The sequence below is a fragment of the Brassica napus genome, chromosome C7 (assembly GCF_020379485.1).
Source record: "Brassica napus cultivar Da-Ae chromosome C7, Da-Ae, whole genome shotgun sequence".
Classification (NCBI taxonomy): Eukaryota; Viridiplantae; Streptophyta; class Magnoliopsida; order Brassicales; family Brassicaceae; genus Brassica; species Brassica napus.
In genome coordinates, this window is record NC_063450.1 from 7,715,230 (window position 1) to 7,729,709 (window position 14,480).

The 14,480-nt window shown below is 30.6% G+C and overlaps 2 protein-coding genes across 2 annotated transcripts; one reads left to right on the plus strand and one right to left on the minus strand.

The window, feature by feature from the left end:
- Window positions 1-945: 945 nt before the first annotated feature.
- On the minus strand, window positions 946-1,648 carry LOC106393356. Its single transcript, XM_013834058.1, has 3 exons — window positions 1,598-1,648; window positions 1,282-1,509; window positions 946-1,191 (listed from the first exon to the last, which is right to left on the minus strand). Exons 1-3 carry the CDS (start codon window positions 1,646-1,648, stop codon window positions 946-948), a joined length of 525 nt encoding a protein of 174 aa, XP_013689512.1.
- A 4,860-nt stretch (window positions 1,649-6,508) lies between these two features.
- On the plus strand, window positions 6,509-7,342 carry BNAC07G06350D. The gene is made up of 2 exons (XM_013834982.3): window positions 6,509-6,911; window positions 7,001-7,342. The coding sequence occupies exons 1-2, from the start codon at window positions 6,732-6,734 to the stop codon at window positions 7,172-7,174; spliced, it is 354 nt and encodes a 117-aa protein (XP_013690436.1). The 5' UTR covers window positions 6,509-6,731; the 3' UTR covers window positions 7,175-7,342.
- The last annotated feature ends 7,138 nt before the right edge of the window (window positions 7,343-14,480 follow it).

Here is a 14,480-nt window from a genome sequence, read left to right on the forward strand (position 1 = left end):
GATTACGAAAAATCTGGAAGGTAAATTGAAAGCTTCCATTATTACTTCATCTTCCATCAAGAGCACACTATAGAAATCAAAACATGCACAAGAAAACCGAGACCCCTACCAGAGTTCGCCAGAAACTTCATAGTATCAGATTAAGAAAAAGATAATTGTTAAAGCACACTACAAGAAAACAAGTAGTTCCCAACTGCAGAATCAGAAGCGAAACAGTCGCAAATGATGTGTTAGCGACTGAGAAGCATGGTCGCTAATCATCACGTCGGTAATTACATCAGTCGGAAATCAGTCGCTAAATTATGACGGATTTACGACTAATTTAAAACTAACTAAATCAGTCGGCAAATAGTCGTTTAATAGTCATAATATGTTACGACTACACTCATGTCTAGTATACGACTACTTTCTTAGTAGATTATTTATTTTATAAGCAGTTGTTAATCAGTTGTTTATTAGCAGCCGTTATTCATTCGGGACATATAGTCGTAGTGTAGTCGCTAATTTTGCGACCGTTTAGCAGCAAGTTGTTTAGTCCGAGTGTAGTCACAGATATAGTCGCACTGTAGTTGCTAATTTTGCGACCATTTAGCGACTACTTGTTCTATTTAGTCGTAAAATGTTGTAATTTAAAAATAGATTTCCGACTAAATTACGACTCCCCTTTTTGTTTCTTTGAATTCACCATTTTGATTTGGGGGATTTCTGGTTTGTAATTCTAATAAAAATATGCTATTAAGCATTGTAGAATTAGAAAACACTAATTAATTTTAAAACTCAAAATGTTATACAGCCCCAAAAGTTTGAAAGAAACAACTAAACAAAAGAACTTAACAAAAGTCATAATTTTCATAGGGAAATAAACAAGAAAGCATGATCAGGTGGTGGAATTAGCAGCTACAAACTCATTATATAATGGATTAGTTGCAGCCAGAAACTTCTCCACTAAAGAGAATTCCCTGATCTGTTTTGATTGCTCTGCAATACAAGCACCCTGGTCTGCAATAATAGCAGCATGTGCTCATTAGAAGCTGCCTGCTCTTCTATTTTGCGGTGAGCTTCTTCAAGAAGCTTCTTCATGTCGAGGAATGCAGAAGAAGAGAATTCACTGAATTTTTGTTTTCCATTGACGAGAGTTTGCTGGAGGCTTCCAATGCCATAGTGTTGTCCTCTTTCATTTGTGAAAGTTGACTACAACAACAAATCAAATTGTTACTACAAAGCAGAATAAAAGAGTATCAAGTATAAAGAACAAACCAAAAATTAAAAGAAACAGCTTACCAAAAGGAATATCTCGTTATCCTCCTCTATGGAGAGCTGTGGATCATTGGAAGCACCGAATAAAGTCTGTGAGTTTTCAGCCTCAAGGGCAGTCAACTTGGCTTCTTTGTTCTTCTTATATATCTCTGCAACCTGCTCCGCTTTCAAATCGACAAAGGTTCCATCCTTTTGTGTATGTGTCTTGATGAAAACTTCACTAAGAGTAACTGGTCTGCCCAATTCCTCAACCTAAAATGGTAAAAAACAAAAGAAAGTAAAGGTTAAATGACACATTAAAGTTTGTTTAACTTGTATGAATGAAGCAAAAATAACTTACCATTTCATGTTTGATTTGTTGGAAAGACTTATGGCCGGACTTCACCTTCATCAAATCTTGTTAACCTGCACAAATTATTAAACCACATTACATAGAAAAAAAATACGAGTACAAAACAAAAACAAGTGAATCTGCTGAATATTGAAAGTGTTTACCTTGATTTTGTTTGTATATGATCAGCAAAGTAGTGCTCAGAAAAGTAAGCTATCTCTTCATTGATATATGATTCAACAATTGATCCAACAACAAATCTTTTGTTCTTTGCTTTTGCTTTCAACTTTTTGAAATTCCTTTCAAAGATATACATCCACCTATAATTGACAGGTCCTTCTAATTCAGCTTCACAGGGGAGGTGTATAGGGAGATGCTGCATTACGTCAAAAAATGATGGTGGAAATATCTTCTCTAAATTGCAGATGATCAAAACAATGTTTTGTTTTAGAATTTGGAAATGATCTTTCTGAAAAGTTCGCGAGCAAAGGTCACGGAAAAAAAAATCCAACACCTACAATATTAAAAATATTATTGATAATCATAGATTAAGTTGTATCATATAATATAAAAAATTATAACGAAAAAATTAGCACCTGACAACGCAAGATGGAAGTTTTTGTCTAGGAGTTCTGAAAGATAAATGGAAGTAGCTGCTCCATAAAAACATGGCAGTCATGACTCTTCATGCCAGAAAACTTGTTGTTCTCTATATCAACACAATTAGCCAAGTCTGAAGCATAATCGTCAGGGAATTTAACTGCGCTTTTCACACATTCCAATAAAACAAATTTCCCGGCTTCGTCCAATGTGTAGGGAGGAAATGGAGCTTGACAATCACCATCAACATGTAAGTGTGGCCGATCACAAAACTTTGATATATCCAATCTTGACTGGATTGTGTCTTTCGATTTATCCTTCACATTCGTAAGAGTATTCATGATGTTGTCAAAAAATTTCTTCTCTATATGCATCACATCAAGATTATGTCGGAGAATTAGATCCCTCCAGTATGACAACTCCCAAAATATGATTTCCTTGTGCCAATTATGGTCCTTTCCATATCCAGGCTTCTTCTTTTCATGACTGTTTCCACCGCAAACAGACGTTTTCGGAGGATTGACACCTTTAACCGCTCTAAATAAACTTGCTCACCAGTAAAAAAATTAGGTGGAATTTTATTTACTACATTTTTCCCCTTTAAGAAATCCTTTCTATTCTTCCTTAGTGGATGATTACGAGGAAAAAATCTTCGGTGACAATCAAACCAACACATCTTCTTTCCATTAGGCAGATAAAAAAATTTGTATCTTCCATGCAAATTGGACATGCCAATTTACCATGGGTCATCCATCCGGAAAACATGACGTACGCCGGAAAATCGCTTATCGTCCACAAAAGCACATCTTTTAGGTTAAAATTTTGATTCAAGGACACATCGTATGCTTCAACTCCAGTTGACCACAATTTTTTTAACTCCGCAATCAGAGGTTTGAGGAAGATATCAAGACTAGCTCGCGGATGATTTGGCCCAGAATTTAGAATTGTAAGAAACAGGTACTCTGTTTTCATGCACATACCCGGGGGCAGAATATACGGAGTCAAGATCACATGCCACAATGAATGATTATGAGACATCCCAAATAGATTAAATCCATCTGTACATAATCCAAGATAAACGTTACGCGGTTTTTCGGCAAACCGAGGATGTATTTCTTGAAAGTTTTTCCACTCCGCCGCATCAGATGGATGACACATTTCTCCCTCTTTTGCTTGGTGCTCAACATGCCACTTCATTGCCGCTGCAGTCTTCTTGCTCTGATACATTCTCTTCAACCTATCAGCTATAGGGAGATACCACATACGGCTATATGGTACTTTGTTTCTACGGCGTTTGTCCCTAAGCTTCCATCTTTCTGCACCACAAAACTGACATGTTTCCACCTTTCATCTTCTTTCCAGAATATCATACACTTGTTGATACAAACATCAATTGTAAAATATGGGAGGCCTAAATTGCGCATCAACTTTTCTGTCTCGTAGTGTGAGTCGGTTGCCATGTTTCCATCTGGTAAATAGTCATTCAACATTTGGCACACCGAATCCGCACACTTTTCACTCATATTATAATCTGCCTTAGTTTGCAAGACTCGAGCAGCTAAGGATAACTGCGAGTGACCTTCACGACAACCATCATACAAGGGACTTTTTTTCTCCTTCTAACAAGTCGTAAAACTTTTTTGAATGGTTGCATACATCATCTACTACATTTTGGTAACTACCATCCTGGTGATAATTATCAGGACTCACATTATCACGAAATGACTCATTTACCATATCAACATATCTATCTTCATTACCAACTTCTTCACTATCACTTAAAGGTGTCAGATCAACATGACTCGTTCCTAATTACTTATCAATTTCTTCTCCATGATTATACTAAACATAATAGTCTTGCATGAATCCTCTACTATATATATGTTTCCAAATTTTTGACCCCGGAAGAAATTTATTGTTCTTGCAAACACTACATGGACATAAAATTTACCCCCATTGCTCTGCGTGATAGGCTGGCTATTTGCAAATGTCATGAATTGATCAACCCCTGCTATGAACTCTTATGAGAAATTTCCCGTCATTTCATCGATCCTCTTGTATATCCATTCTCGAAGATTGGAATAGTTGTAATTTCCCGACATTGTAACACTTCAAACAATCTTTTTTTCTTTTGTTTTTCGACGATTTTTTTTGTTGTAAAACTTTCTTTCTACGATTTCTGAGCAGAAATGTGGAAAATATTTTTTAGATTATATAGCAAAATTTCTGACTTATTAGCGACTAAATACCAACTGCTAGCTAAAATTAGTTACACCAACCATAAAACGTAAACTACGTGTTTTGTACCGGTTTTCACCGACCGATTAGCGACTAAGTTATGACCACAAAAATCGGTCGCTAAATAGTCTCCACTTACCGACTATATTGCGTCTGTATTATTCCGACGACTGATTGTCGTAGTCGTTATTTTGCGACTTATATACGACGGAATTTTATGAGTCGCAAATCAGTCGCCTAACAGTCATAAATATTAACGACTACCTGTACAGTCGCAAACTGTAGTCGGAAATCACATGTTTTCTTGTGGTGGCAGTTAACTTACAAAGATAGTAAGAGCAACCACAACGCTGTATTTATCGAATCCTTAAGCCCAAGTCCTTATGGGTTTTCGATTTTAATAATAATAAATGGGCTCGGGTTGAGAAGGATTAATCCTTATGGAAGAGTTTTTCGATACCCAATCCTTATCGACGTGGCAAACGAAGCCGGTATAATCTCGAGTTATTTTGTCGTCAAAAAATCATTCGGTCACGAAAAAAAAAAAGCTCTGATTCCTCGTAAGGCGATTCCGATCCTCGGCGTAGATCTGCTAAATCAGTGGTTTCCTCTCTTAATTCGTGGGTTTATTCGATTAGGGTTTCTTCTTGGGGAGCTTGCATGTCGATTTCGATGTGATTTTGACTTGGGTTTCGGGGTTTTCGAAACGGTGGGAACACCATTGAAGATGCTTTAGAATCCTTAATTCTTAAAAAAAAAAATAGTAAAATATACTTAAGGACTCCAAGGAGATGCTCTAACACCCATTTAATTCTTCTTCTGTATATGCAGAACTTTAGTTTTAATAAGAACACACGTACGGATAAATTAGAAAAGGTGAGATTTCAATAAGTCGAAGCACAAAACACAGATAATGCATGTTCTTCTTCTGCATATGCTGTAGTTTTCAGACGAAAAGCTACAATTTCAAAAAGAAGAGAATGAATAGATTTGTACACAGATGCACACATAGCTGATATATACCAAATAATTACTCTCTAACATGTCAAATCACCCGTGCATAACATTCATATCATTCTCAAAACTTGACATAGCTTAATACGACATACCGAAATGGGCTTATAGATCTCTTTTAGGGCCCTTGTTAACTCACTTCTCTCTCTAGAAATATCCTCTGCCTTCTCTCTTTGTTCACTCCGATCACCGGCCGACGTCGTTTGACTCTCATAGCCAAGGCGTCGGTCGGGTTTCTTGTTCTTCTATTTCCTTTCTTTGTTTGTGTAGTTTTCTCTTCCTAATTAAAGCTGGTTTTTAAATCAAGTTCAAAGATCCAGAATTTTAGATTTGAATTGGATGATCTTGCATGTGGCGTTTGCGGTTTCTATATCGGTGCTTGTGCTTGGATGGCTCAGAATTTTCGGAGTTTAGGCTTCGTTGTGACACAATCACCGATTACCGCTTCGTCTTGGTTTGCTTTCATCTGATTCTTGTCTATTTGTGCCATGCATGTTCTTGCTTCAAGTGGTGAACACGCTGTGTGTAAGAGGAGTGATTTCTCTTGGTGTTGGTGCTACGGGTTCAGTCACGGTGTTGATCATTGATATTTTCTGGCCAGATCCATTGTTAGGCTCTTATCCTTAAGCTGTGGGAAGGCGCTAGACTCACCGGTTCTCTCCTCGTCTTCCTGGATTTGATCTCCTTGCTTTCAATCTCACAGTCTCCTATATCCTTTTGGAGCTTGTGTCTCATCTCCTAATAATGTACAGCTTTGTTCGTCTCTCCTCTTCTTCAACTCGGTTCTTAGTTTACTTGGGTGTCTAGTTATTTGATCTTTTAAATCATATAGTACTTGCTGGTGTGTATGGAATAGCAATACTCTTAAATAATTATATACTAATATTTTTTTTTAAATTTTTAAAATTTTGAGTAAGATATGTACATTTTTGTGAAATGGTAGAGTGTGTTAATTAACATGAATGATCCAAAAATCCTCGCCACACGTCTGAGAAGTTAACAGGCCCACTAGAAACCCAAATCATACATTTAGAGCCCATTAAATTTCACGAATCCTATTTTCCCTCTCTCAGAAGATTGATTAGAAGGGGAAAAAGAAACAAAAGGTCGTGAATGTCTCCGTCCCTCTTCAGGTCTCACGCAAGCTAAGGATCGGAATCAGGAATATTCCGGCTGCCTGTGAATCTCCGCCGTTATTAGAAAACGGAAAATCGTTAGTCGGTTTAAGAAAGGGAAGAGATTGTCTACTGATGTGCAGAAGCGGTTAGTGTGAGGAAGTTAGCGAAGGATTATGTCTCTGAGGATAAAATTAGTGGTGGATAAGTTTGTGGAGGAGCTGAAGCAAGCTCTTGACGCCGATATACAAGATCGGATCATGAAGGAGAGGGAGATGCAGAGCTATATCGAAGAGCGAGAGCGCGAAGTCGCTGAGCGAGAAGCCGCCTGGAAAGCCGAGCTCTCTCGCCGCGAGGTACAAGTTCTTGAATTGAATCGTTAGGGTTCAGAGAAATTCACCTGTGTGGATATGCTGATTTTAATGATTACTATTCGCTTATGCAGACGGAGATTGCTAGACAGGAAGCGAGGTTGAAGATGGAGAGAGAGAATCTGGAGAAGGAGAAGAGCGTTCTCATGGGGACCGCGTCGAGTCAGGATAATCAAGACGGAGCTCTGGAGATTACTGTGAGTGGTGAGAAATATCGGTGTCTTAGATTCTCCAAGGCCAAGAAATGAGGGGACAAAAGGGTGTGTGTACTATGTTACTCTCCTTTTCATTAGCAATTAGATAAGGATAAGTTTTGTTCTTTGTTTATGATGATGAAATGGAAAAGAAATTGTTGAAACGATACTAAGTTTGTGTAATAATTGATTTCAGTGAAGAAAAGTTTGTGTTTCCTGCTTTGTTTTGTTTGATTGCTGTGGTTTGCTGTCTTGCTGGTTTTTGAATCTCCTTACTTAGAGATTTTCTAGTTAGCCAAAATGAAGAACATCATGCCTCAAGGTTGCTTGTAGATCTTATGTTCCAGAAAGATGATTTTTTTTCCTCTGGTCTGGTTAGATTTGCTGGACCTGTGGCAGAAATGTGTCGAACGTGTTGTATCTCTGAAGAAAGGTCCATATGTCTTCCTTTAGTTTGCACATTGTCTCTTTGGTATTTGTTCTAAACAGACTCAGATGCTGCGGTTGAGTTGCATTTGGATCAGTGATGTTGACATCACTGCTTTAGCTTCACCGTTGAACCCCGACTGGGATAACTTCCTTTGCTCGTCAAGGTGCCATAATCTAAGTTTCCAGCTGATTTCAGTTGTGAACTCTTGCATACTACAACTTCTTATGCCACATGAATGTTAAGTATGTCCCTGAGCTTCCTTCAGAAGAATTGCTTACCGGAATAGGTTTCTCATGAATCCATAAGGCATTGGTATTTTGCTCAGTAGTTAACTGCAGCCTGCATTGAAACAGGAGCTTCAATAGTTTCAACATTAATTGAAGCTTTCAGGATAGCCACAAGCATCATTTTTGTCTGCAACACTTGACATAGAGGTAGTAACAGGAGAGGTCTTTTTTGATTTAAGACAACAGATGGCTGGTTCCTAATCAGTGATTACTACAAAACAAAAACTGTAACTACTTCCTCAGTGATTACTTCCTCATCTTTGGTCTTTATAACTCAGCTCTCGTTGTGGAAACGAGCACCGTAAAGTTTGGAACTTGGCTACTATCTGATTTGTCCTTAATATTGTCTAACTCTGAATCTGGAAGATACGCCCTGGCAAATAGTGTGAAAGTGAACTGCTGTGCCTTCATTGATATTCATTTTCTAGATGATGCTAAGTTTCAAGGATTATTGTGGTATATTTGTAGTATGGTAACTTTTCACTTGACTAAAGTTATATATTCCCTTGAAGTTGTGGATCTTGTTGGTGTGAGATTTATAGACCTCAAGCTTGGCCGTCCTATATTTTTCAAGCAAATGAAATCACTCTTCAGTTTAGGCTTATCCCTGATTGGAAGATGTTTCTTGAATATGCTTCCTCTAATTTCCAAAACCTAATTTTCTAGTTCATCGACTAGTCTTTTAATTTATGTCACTCTTTATGTATCCATGTTTTCTCTTCTTAGATTTCGACCAAGTCTCTGCTTTCAGATCCAGATTTGACTTTTCGAACAGCAAGATTTGGAGTGTCAAAGGACGAATTACTGTAAGTTTTGAACCATTTCATTGTTGTTCAATTATATGCAGTGTGGGTAATGAACCCATTCAAACCAAATCTATACTACTAAAATAGAAAACATCAATACTATTAAAATAGAAATCATGACTTTTTTCTTGTGTGATTTTCTTATTTGGACCATCCCTAAAATTTTTTTATTAAATTTTACATAACTTAATTTTAATATCTTTTATTATCTTTATTTTATTTAAAATGTTAATAAATATCTTTAAGAAATGCCTAACAAAATCTTTCAAATATCTTTTAGAATCTATTTAAAACATATTTTTGAAATTAGTTAATTTAAATTTTAATTATCACAAAGTATAATTAGAAACTAAATTTTAGTTTAGTTTTGATTGTAAATTTTTTTTCATAATTATATAAAATACTTTTAATAATATTTTAATGATAATAACAGTTTTAAATGGATTTTATTTAAAAAATAAATTTTAGAAATATTTTAAAAGATGTTTTAAGAAGAAATATCAATTTATATTTCTAATTTAAAGATAAAAATATCGTATTTATTTAGCACATAAACTAAATCTCGATCCGCGCAACCGCGCATGCATTTATTTTCAGTTTTTTATAGGTAGATATTAAATTTAGATCATTAGTAGTATATATTTTAAAAAAAGTTAATCATATATTTAAATGTTTATATAACTATCTCAGATACAATAATAATTTTATATTTTATATGTTGTAGTTAATCAATTATTTAAAACCGTCATATGTATTTGTTGCTTCCTATTATATATTTATCTTATTGAATTTGCATTTAGTTATTAAACAAATTAATATAGGCATGAAACAACATATTTGAAAATTATTTTATATTTAACTTATGCTAAATTCTGATCCGCATTTCAAAGCTGGATTTCCTTTTAACAATATTTTTTTACTTTTATTCATTTTAGATAATATATTATTGTATATAGAAAAATTTTACTTTTATACATGTATTATAAAGCTTGCTAATGTTAAGTTGTTATGTCATCATATTATATTTTTAACATAAATATTTTATATTTATGAAAGTAAAATTTATTAATTTATCAATTTAATATAAATTTTTCATTTTAGTTCATTATAATAATTTTATTTTAACATGATTGATGATGATTATAAAATAGATAAAAATAGGATATAATGTTTTTCATTTTATAAAAGACAGTAAGAAGATTGTTCAAAGAAGCTAGATAGTCATAAACTTTTTGAAAATTAAAATATCGTTAAAATATTTATCAACAGATTTGTTAGAATAATTTTTAAATATATATATATATATATATATATATATAATATTTTAAAAAATAAAAAGATATCATGATTAAAGTAGTTACAAATATTTTATATTATTAGCTTTAATAAAATTCATGTTAATTTTTATATATGTATTATATAGTTTGTTAATGTTAACCCATCTTACCAACATATTATATATTTGAACATAAATATTTATAATTATGAAAATAAATAATATATAAATTTACTAATTTAATATAATATACCATACTTAGATCACTATAATAATTTTTTAATAAGATTGTTTATGATAATATAATAGATAAAAAATATAATTTTTATTTTTCATTTTATAAATGATAACTGAATATATTAATGCATAATAATTTTTCAAAACTAATTACGAAATTAGTGTAAATATTTATATTTAATTTTTTAAAATTAAGATCTTGTTAAAATCTTTTCAAACAGATTTGTTAGATTTTTTAAAACATATATTTTTATATTTAAAATGAAAAGATATCAAAAAATATTATGATTAATGTAGTTCAAAGATTTTATGTGTTATTAGTTTTAATAAAATTTCAAAAGGATGGTTCAAATTAAAAAATTACACATGAAAGAAGTCATGACTTCTATTTTAATAGAATAGATTAGATTCTGACTCGCGCTTCGAAGCGCGGGGTTTTATAATTATAAATTTGATATAAATTAAAAAATTTGGATTTATACATTATTATGTTATAAGTCATGTTATATTGAAGAAAAAAACTTTTTTAAAAAAATTATATGACTTACGAATTAGTGAATTAGTTTATTGCGATTTTATATGTCGACGCTTGTGTAACTCTATCTCATAGTCTTAGACATTTTATCCGGACTTGAAAAAACAAACTAAAACCAATATAAAAATACAGGTTCAGTTCGGATCTGGAGCAAGAGAAAGATTTTGATCCACACTTTCAAAACGCGGTGATACAAACCAAATTTATTTGATGTAAAGTTATATTTTTGATTGTGTATCTGCATTTAAATGTTACAAATGAATCGTTACATTCAATGTTTTGATTCGGACCCGCAGTTAAACTGGCAAACCCGGTGGCCTCATATGTAATTCGGTTTAGTTTTAAAAAAAAAACTCTATTTAAAAATATTGTGCTAATATATTTGTTCAGTTAGGTATATTTGATAAATATACTGTTCGAATAACCCGCAAAAACTATGCTCATATAATATCATAATAACATGTTCCATCATATATTTAATGTTAGTAGTAGCTAACTATTAATATTTGTTTTATCGCATATATATATATATGTAAATGTATATCTATATTTAATAATCTAACTATTAAGAATTATATTTTTATATATTTGGTGAGATTCTAAAGAATTTGTTTCTTGCATTTGGATTAAAGTACAGTTGTATATATACAAATTAGTAGACATAAATCATTATTTATTACTCCTTCCGTTACCGAAAGTAAGATGTTTTAGATTTTTTATTTGTTCCACAAAGATAGATTTTCTATATGTTTAAGGTATTTTTTAATACTTTTAAAAACATTAAATGAAAATATTTGAATTGATTAAATTTCATTGGTGAAAAATTATTGGAAAGTGTATAATAAAGTAAAAGAAAATTTGAATTATAAACATTTATTGAATTTTTAATAAGCGTGAACACTTTAGAAAATCTTAATTTGGGAACAGAGGAAATATATTAATAAGTAAAATATAATTGATTAGTTACTTATATTAGTATTAATATAAATTGAATTCATCAGTTTCAAAAAAATAATAGATTAGTTATTTAGTTTCTTAATTTTAGGTATAATATATATATTTAACAATAATTAAGTTAGATATAAATAAAAATAATAAGAAAGGTAGTTAAACTTTATGGTCCAATCTAAACTATTTGTAAGTAAATAAATATTGCAAAACGCTTAATATATTTTAGTGGGTCGTATATGTGTTTTTTTTGGTAATACAGTGGGTCGTATATGTATCACATAGACTTTGTTTCTATATTATAATTCTTAGATATGGTTGGGTGAGAAATAAAATGTACGTACAACTGAATCTGGTCTGTATTTAGCCGTCGGATAATTATTTCTATAATGTGGAATAGTAGGCTTGTTTAATAAACCGGTTTGGTATCTTATTTTATATATTAAAACAGAAGTCATGACTTTGTTCATGTGTGATTTTTTTTTATTTGGACCATCCTCTAGAAAATTTATCAAATTTTACATAACTTAATCATCATATCTTTTAATGTATTTATCTTTTATTTAAAATACAAATAAATATTGTTTAAGAAAATTCTAAGAAAATCTTTTCAGGATTAAATTTATTTTTGAAAATTAATTAACTTAAATTTTAATTATCATAAAATATAATTAGAATTTCAAATTAAATTTATTTTTGATTGATGAACGAAAATTAAAATCATATAAATATTTTAATTATATTTTAGTGATAATAACCATTTAAATTGATTAATTTTCAAAATACATTTTATAAAGATCTTTCAAAGATTTTGGTAGAAAGAAAAATCCTTTCTGTTTCAAATAAAAATATTTACTACAAAAGTAGTTTGCAAGTACAATATATTATAGTTTCTCTTTTAAAAATATTTTTTGTTGTTCTTAAAATATTGTTTCTCTATTAAGTAGGTACAATTTAATTTGACTTCCATATATAAATTTCAAATTTAGAAATAAAACCAGAAATTATGTTGGTAAGTTCCATATATTCACTAAAGGTAATAATATAAAATCTTTGTAACTACTTTAATAATGATATAGTTTAATTTTAAATATAATTATTATTATGCATTGATATATATATATATTCAGTTATCGTGTATAAAATAATTTTATTTTATTTTTAAATATTTTATAATAATAATAAATCATGTTAAAATAAATTATAATATTGAAATAAATATGATAAGTTATATTAAATTGATAAATTGATTTTCATAAATATAAATATTTATGTTAAAAATATAATATGATGACAGAACAACTTAATATTCGCAAACTATATAATACATGTATAAGAAATTTACATATCTTAAAATTTTATATATACAATAATATATTATTTAAATGAATAAACGTAAAAAATATTGCTAAAAGAAAATCCAGCTTTGAAGGACAGTGAGTCAGAATTTAATATAAATTAAACATAAAATAATTTTCAGATATGTTGTTTCATGCATATATTAATTTTTTCAGTAACTAAATGCCAATACAATAAGATAAATATATAATAAGAAGTAACAAATGCATTCTGACGATTTTAAACAATTGATTAAACAATTGAAATAGTTATATAAATATTTAAATATATGATTAAGGTTAAAAATGTAAACCACCAATGATCTAAAATAAACATCTATGTATATAAATTGGAAAAAATATCCGCGTGGTTGCGCGGATCAAGATCTAGTTTAGATTACAATCGTATGATATTATGTATACAGTGCAATCTAGATAATTTATGAGGTGTTATAAGGTAGTATTTTTTATAAAGGTTATAAGGCAGTGTTCGTAAAACAAATATATATCTTAATAAAACCAACTGAAAATTATATAATATTTTTGTATAGTTTACCCATATAAAGAAAGAATGAAGTATATGCGGTATATATATTTTCGTGTACTAAATGATAGTGGTCTAATAAATAAAGTATATATGTGGTATAATCAAATCGTGTACAAAAATATATGGGCCTAATAAACAAAAGTATTTGGAAATACAAGGTAAGTCAAAATTTAAGGTAATACCAAAATATTATCGGTCAAATAAAAGGGTGCAACAATTTTATAGGTATATATTTTAAGATTTTTTCTCTTTTAATAGTATATATTATGATTTATTTCATATGTGTTTTTTTTATTTAGACCACTTAGAGCCATACATTCAAATTATTTTACCATGTAATACAATTAATTTGCGCATCTTCTTGTAGATAAAACATTTGATTTTATTCATATTATATATATACGACTTAAGTTTATTGTTATTAAAGTCTAAGTATTCTCCTGCGTTAAAAACCAATTTGATTTTTTATTTAAAAAACTATACAAAATTGGTTTAATTAATCATTATATACCAATTCTCTATTATGTAGGTTCAACTTAATTTAATTTTCACATATATTTTAAATTTAGAAATAAAACAAAATTATGTAAATTAGTATTGTTACATAATAATGTTTTTCAAAATACATTTTTTTAAAAAAAATATAGTAATAATATTATACGTCACACAAATATTATTATAAAATTAGATAAAATATAACACCAATTATATTAATTATTGATATATTTTATTGCATAACTTAAAATATTTTAGTATTAAAATAACCTGCACGGTCGTGCGGATCAAGATATAGTCTTTGTTACAATTGCAAAATAATCTTTATGGTCTGGTCTGTTTGTTGAAGTCTATCTACTCTTTATGGTTTCTGATTATGCTTGGTGTTGTTGTTAATGATTGTTGTGGCCCTTGTGGGTTAATGAAAGTGTATTGAGCGTTTTAGTATATATTTGTGGTTTA

Coding starts and splice junctions, on each gene's coding strand:
- LOC106393356 (XM_013834058.1), bottom strand. CDS start 1,648: ATGAAGGTGAAGTCCGGCCATAAGTCTTTCCAACAAATCAAACATGAA. Junction 1,510..1,597: donor AACAAATCAAACATGAAATG/GTAAGTTATTTT, acceptor TTACCATTTTAG/GTTGAGGAATTGGGCAGACC. Junction 1,192..1,281: donor ATAACGAGATATTCCTTTTG/GTAAGCTGTTTC, acceptor TTGTTGTTGTAG/TCAACTTTCACAAATGAAAG.
- BNAC07G06350D (XM_013834982.3), top strand. CDS start 6,732: ATGTCTCTGAGGATAAAATTAGTGGTGGATAAGTTTGTGGAGGAGCTG. Junction 6,912..7,000: donor CCGAGCTCTCTCGCCGCGAG/GTACAAGTTCTT, acceptor TCGCTTATGCAG/ACGGAGATTGCTAGACAGGA.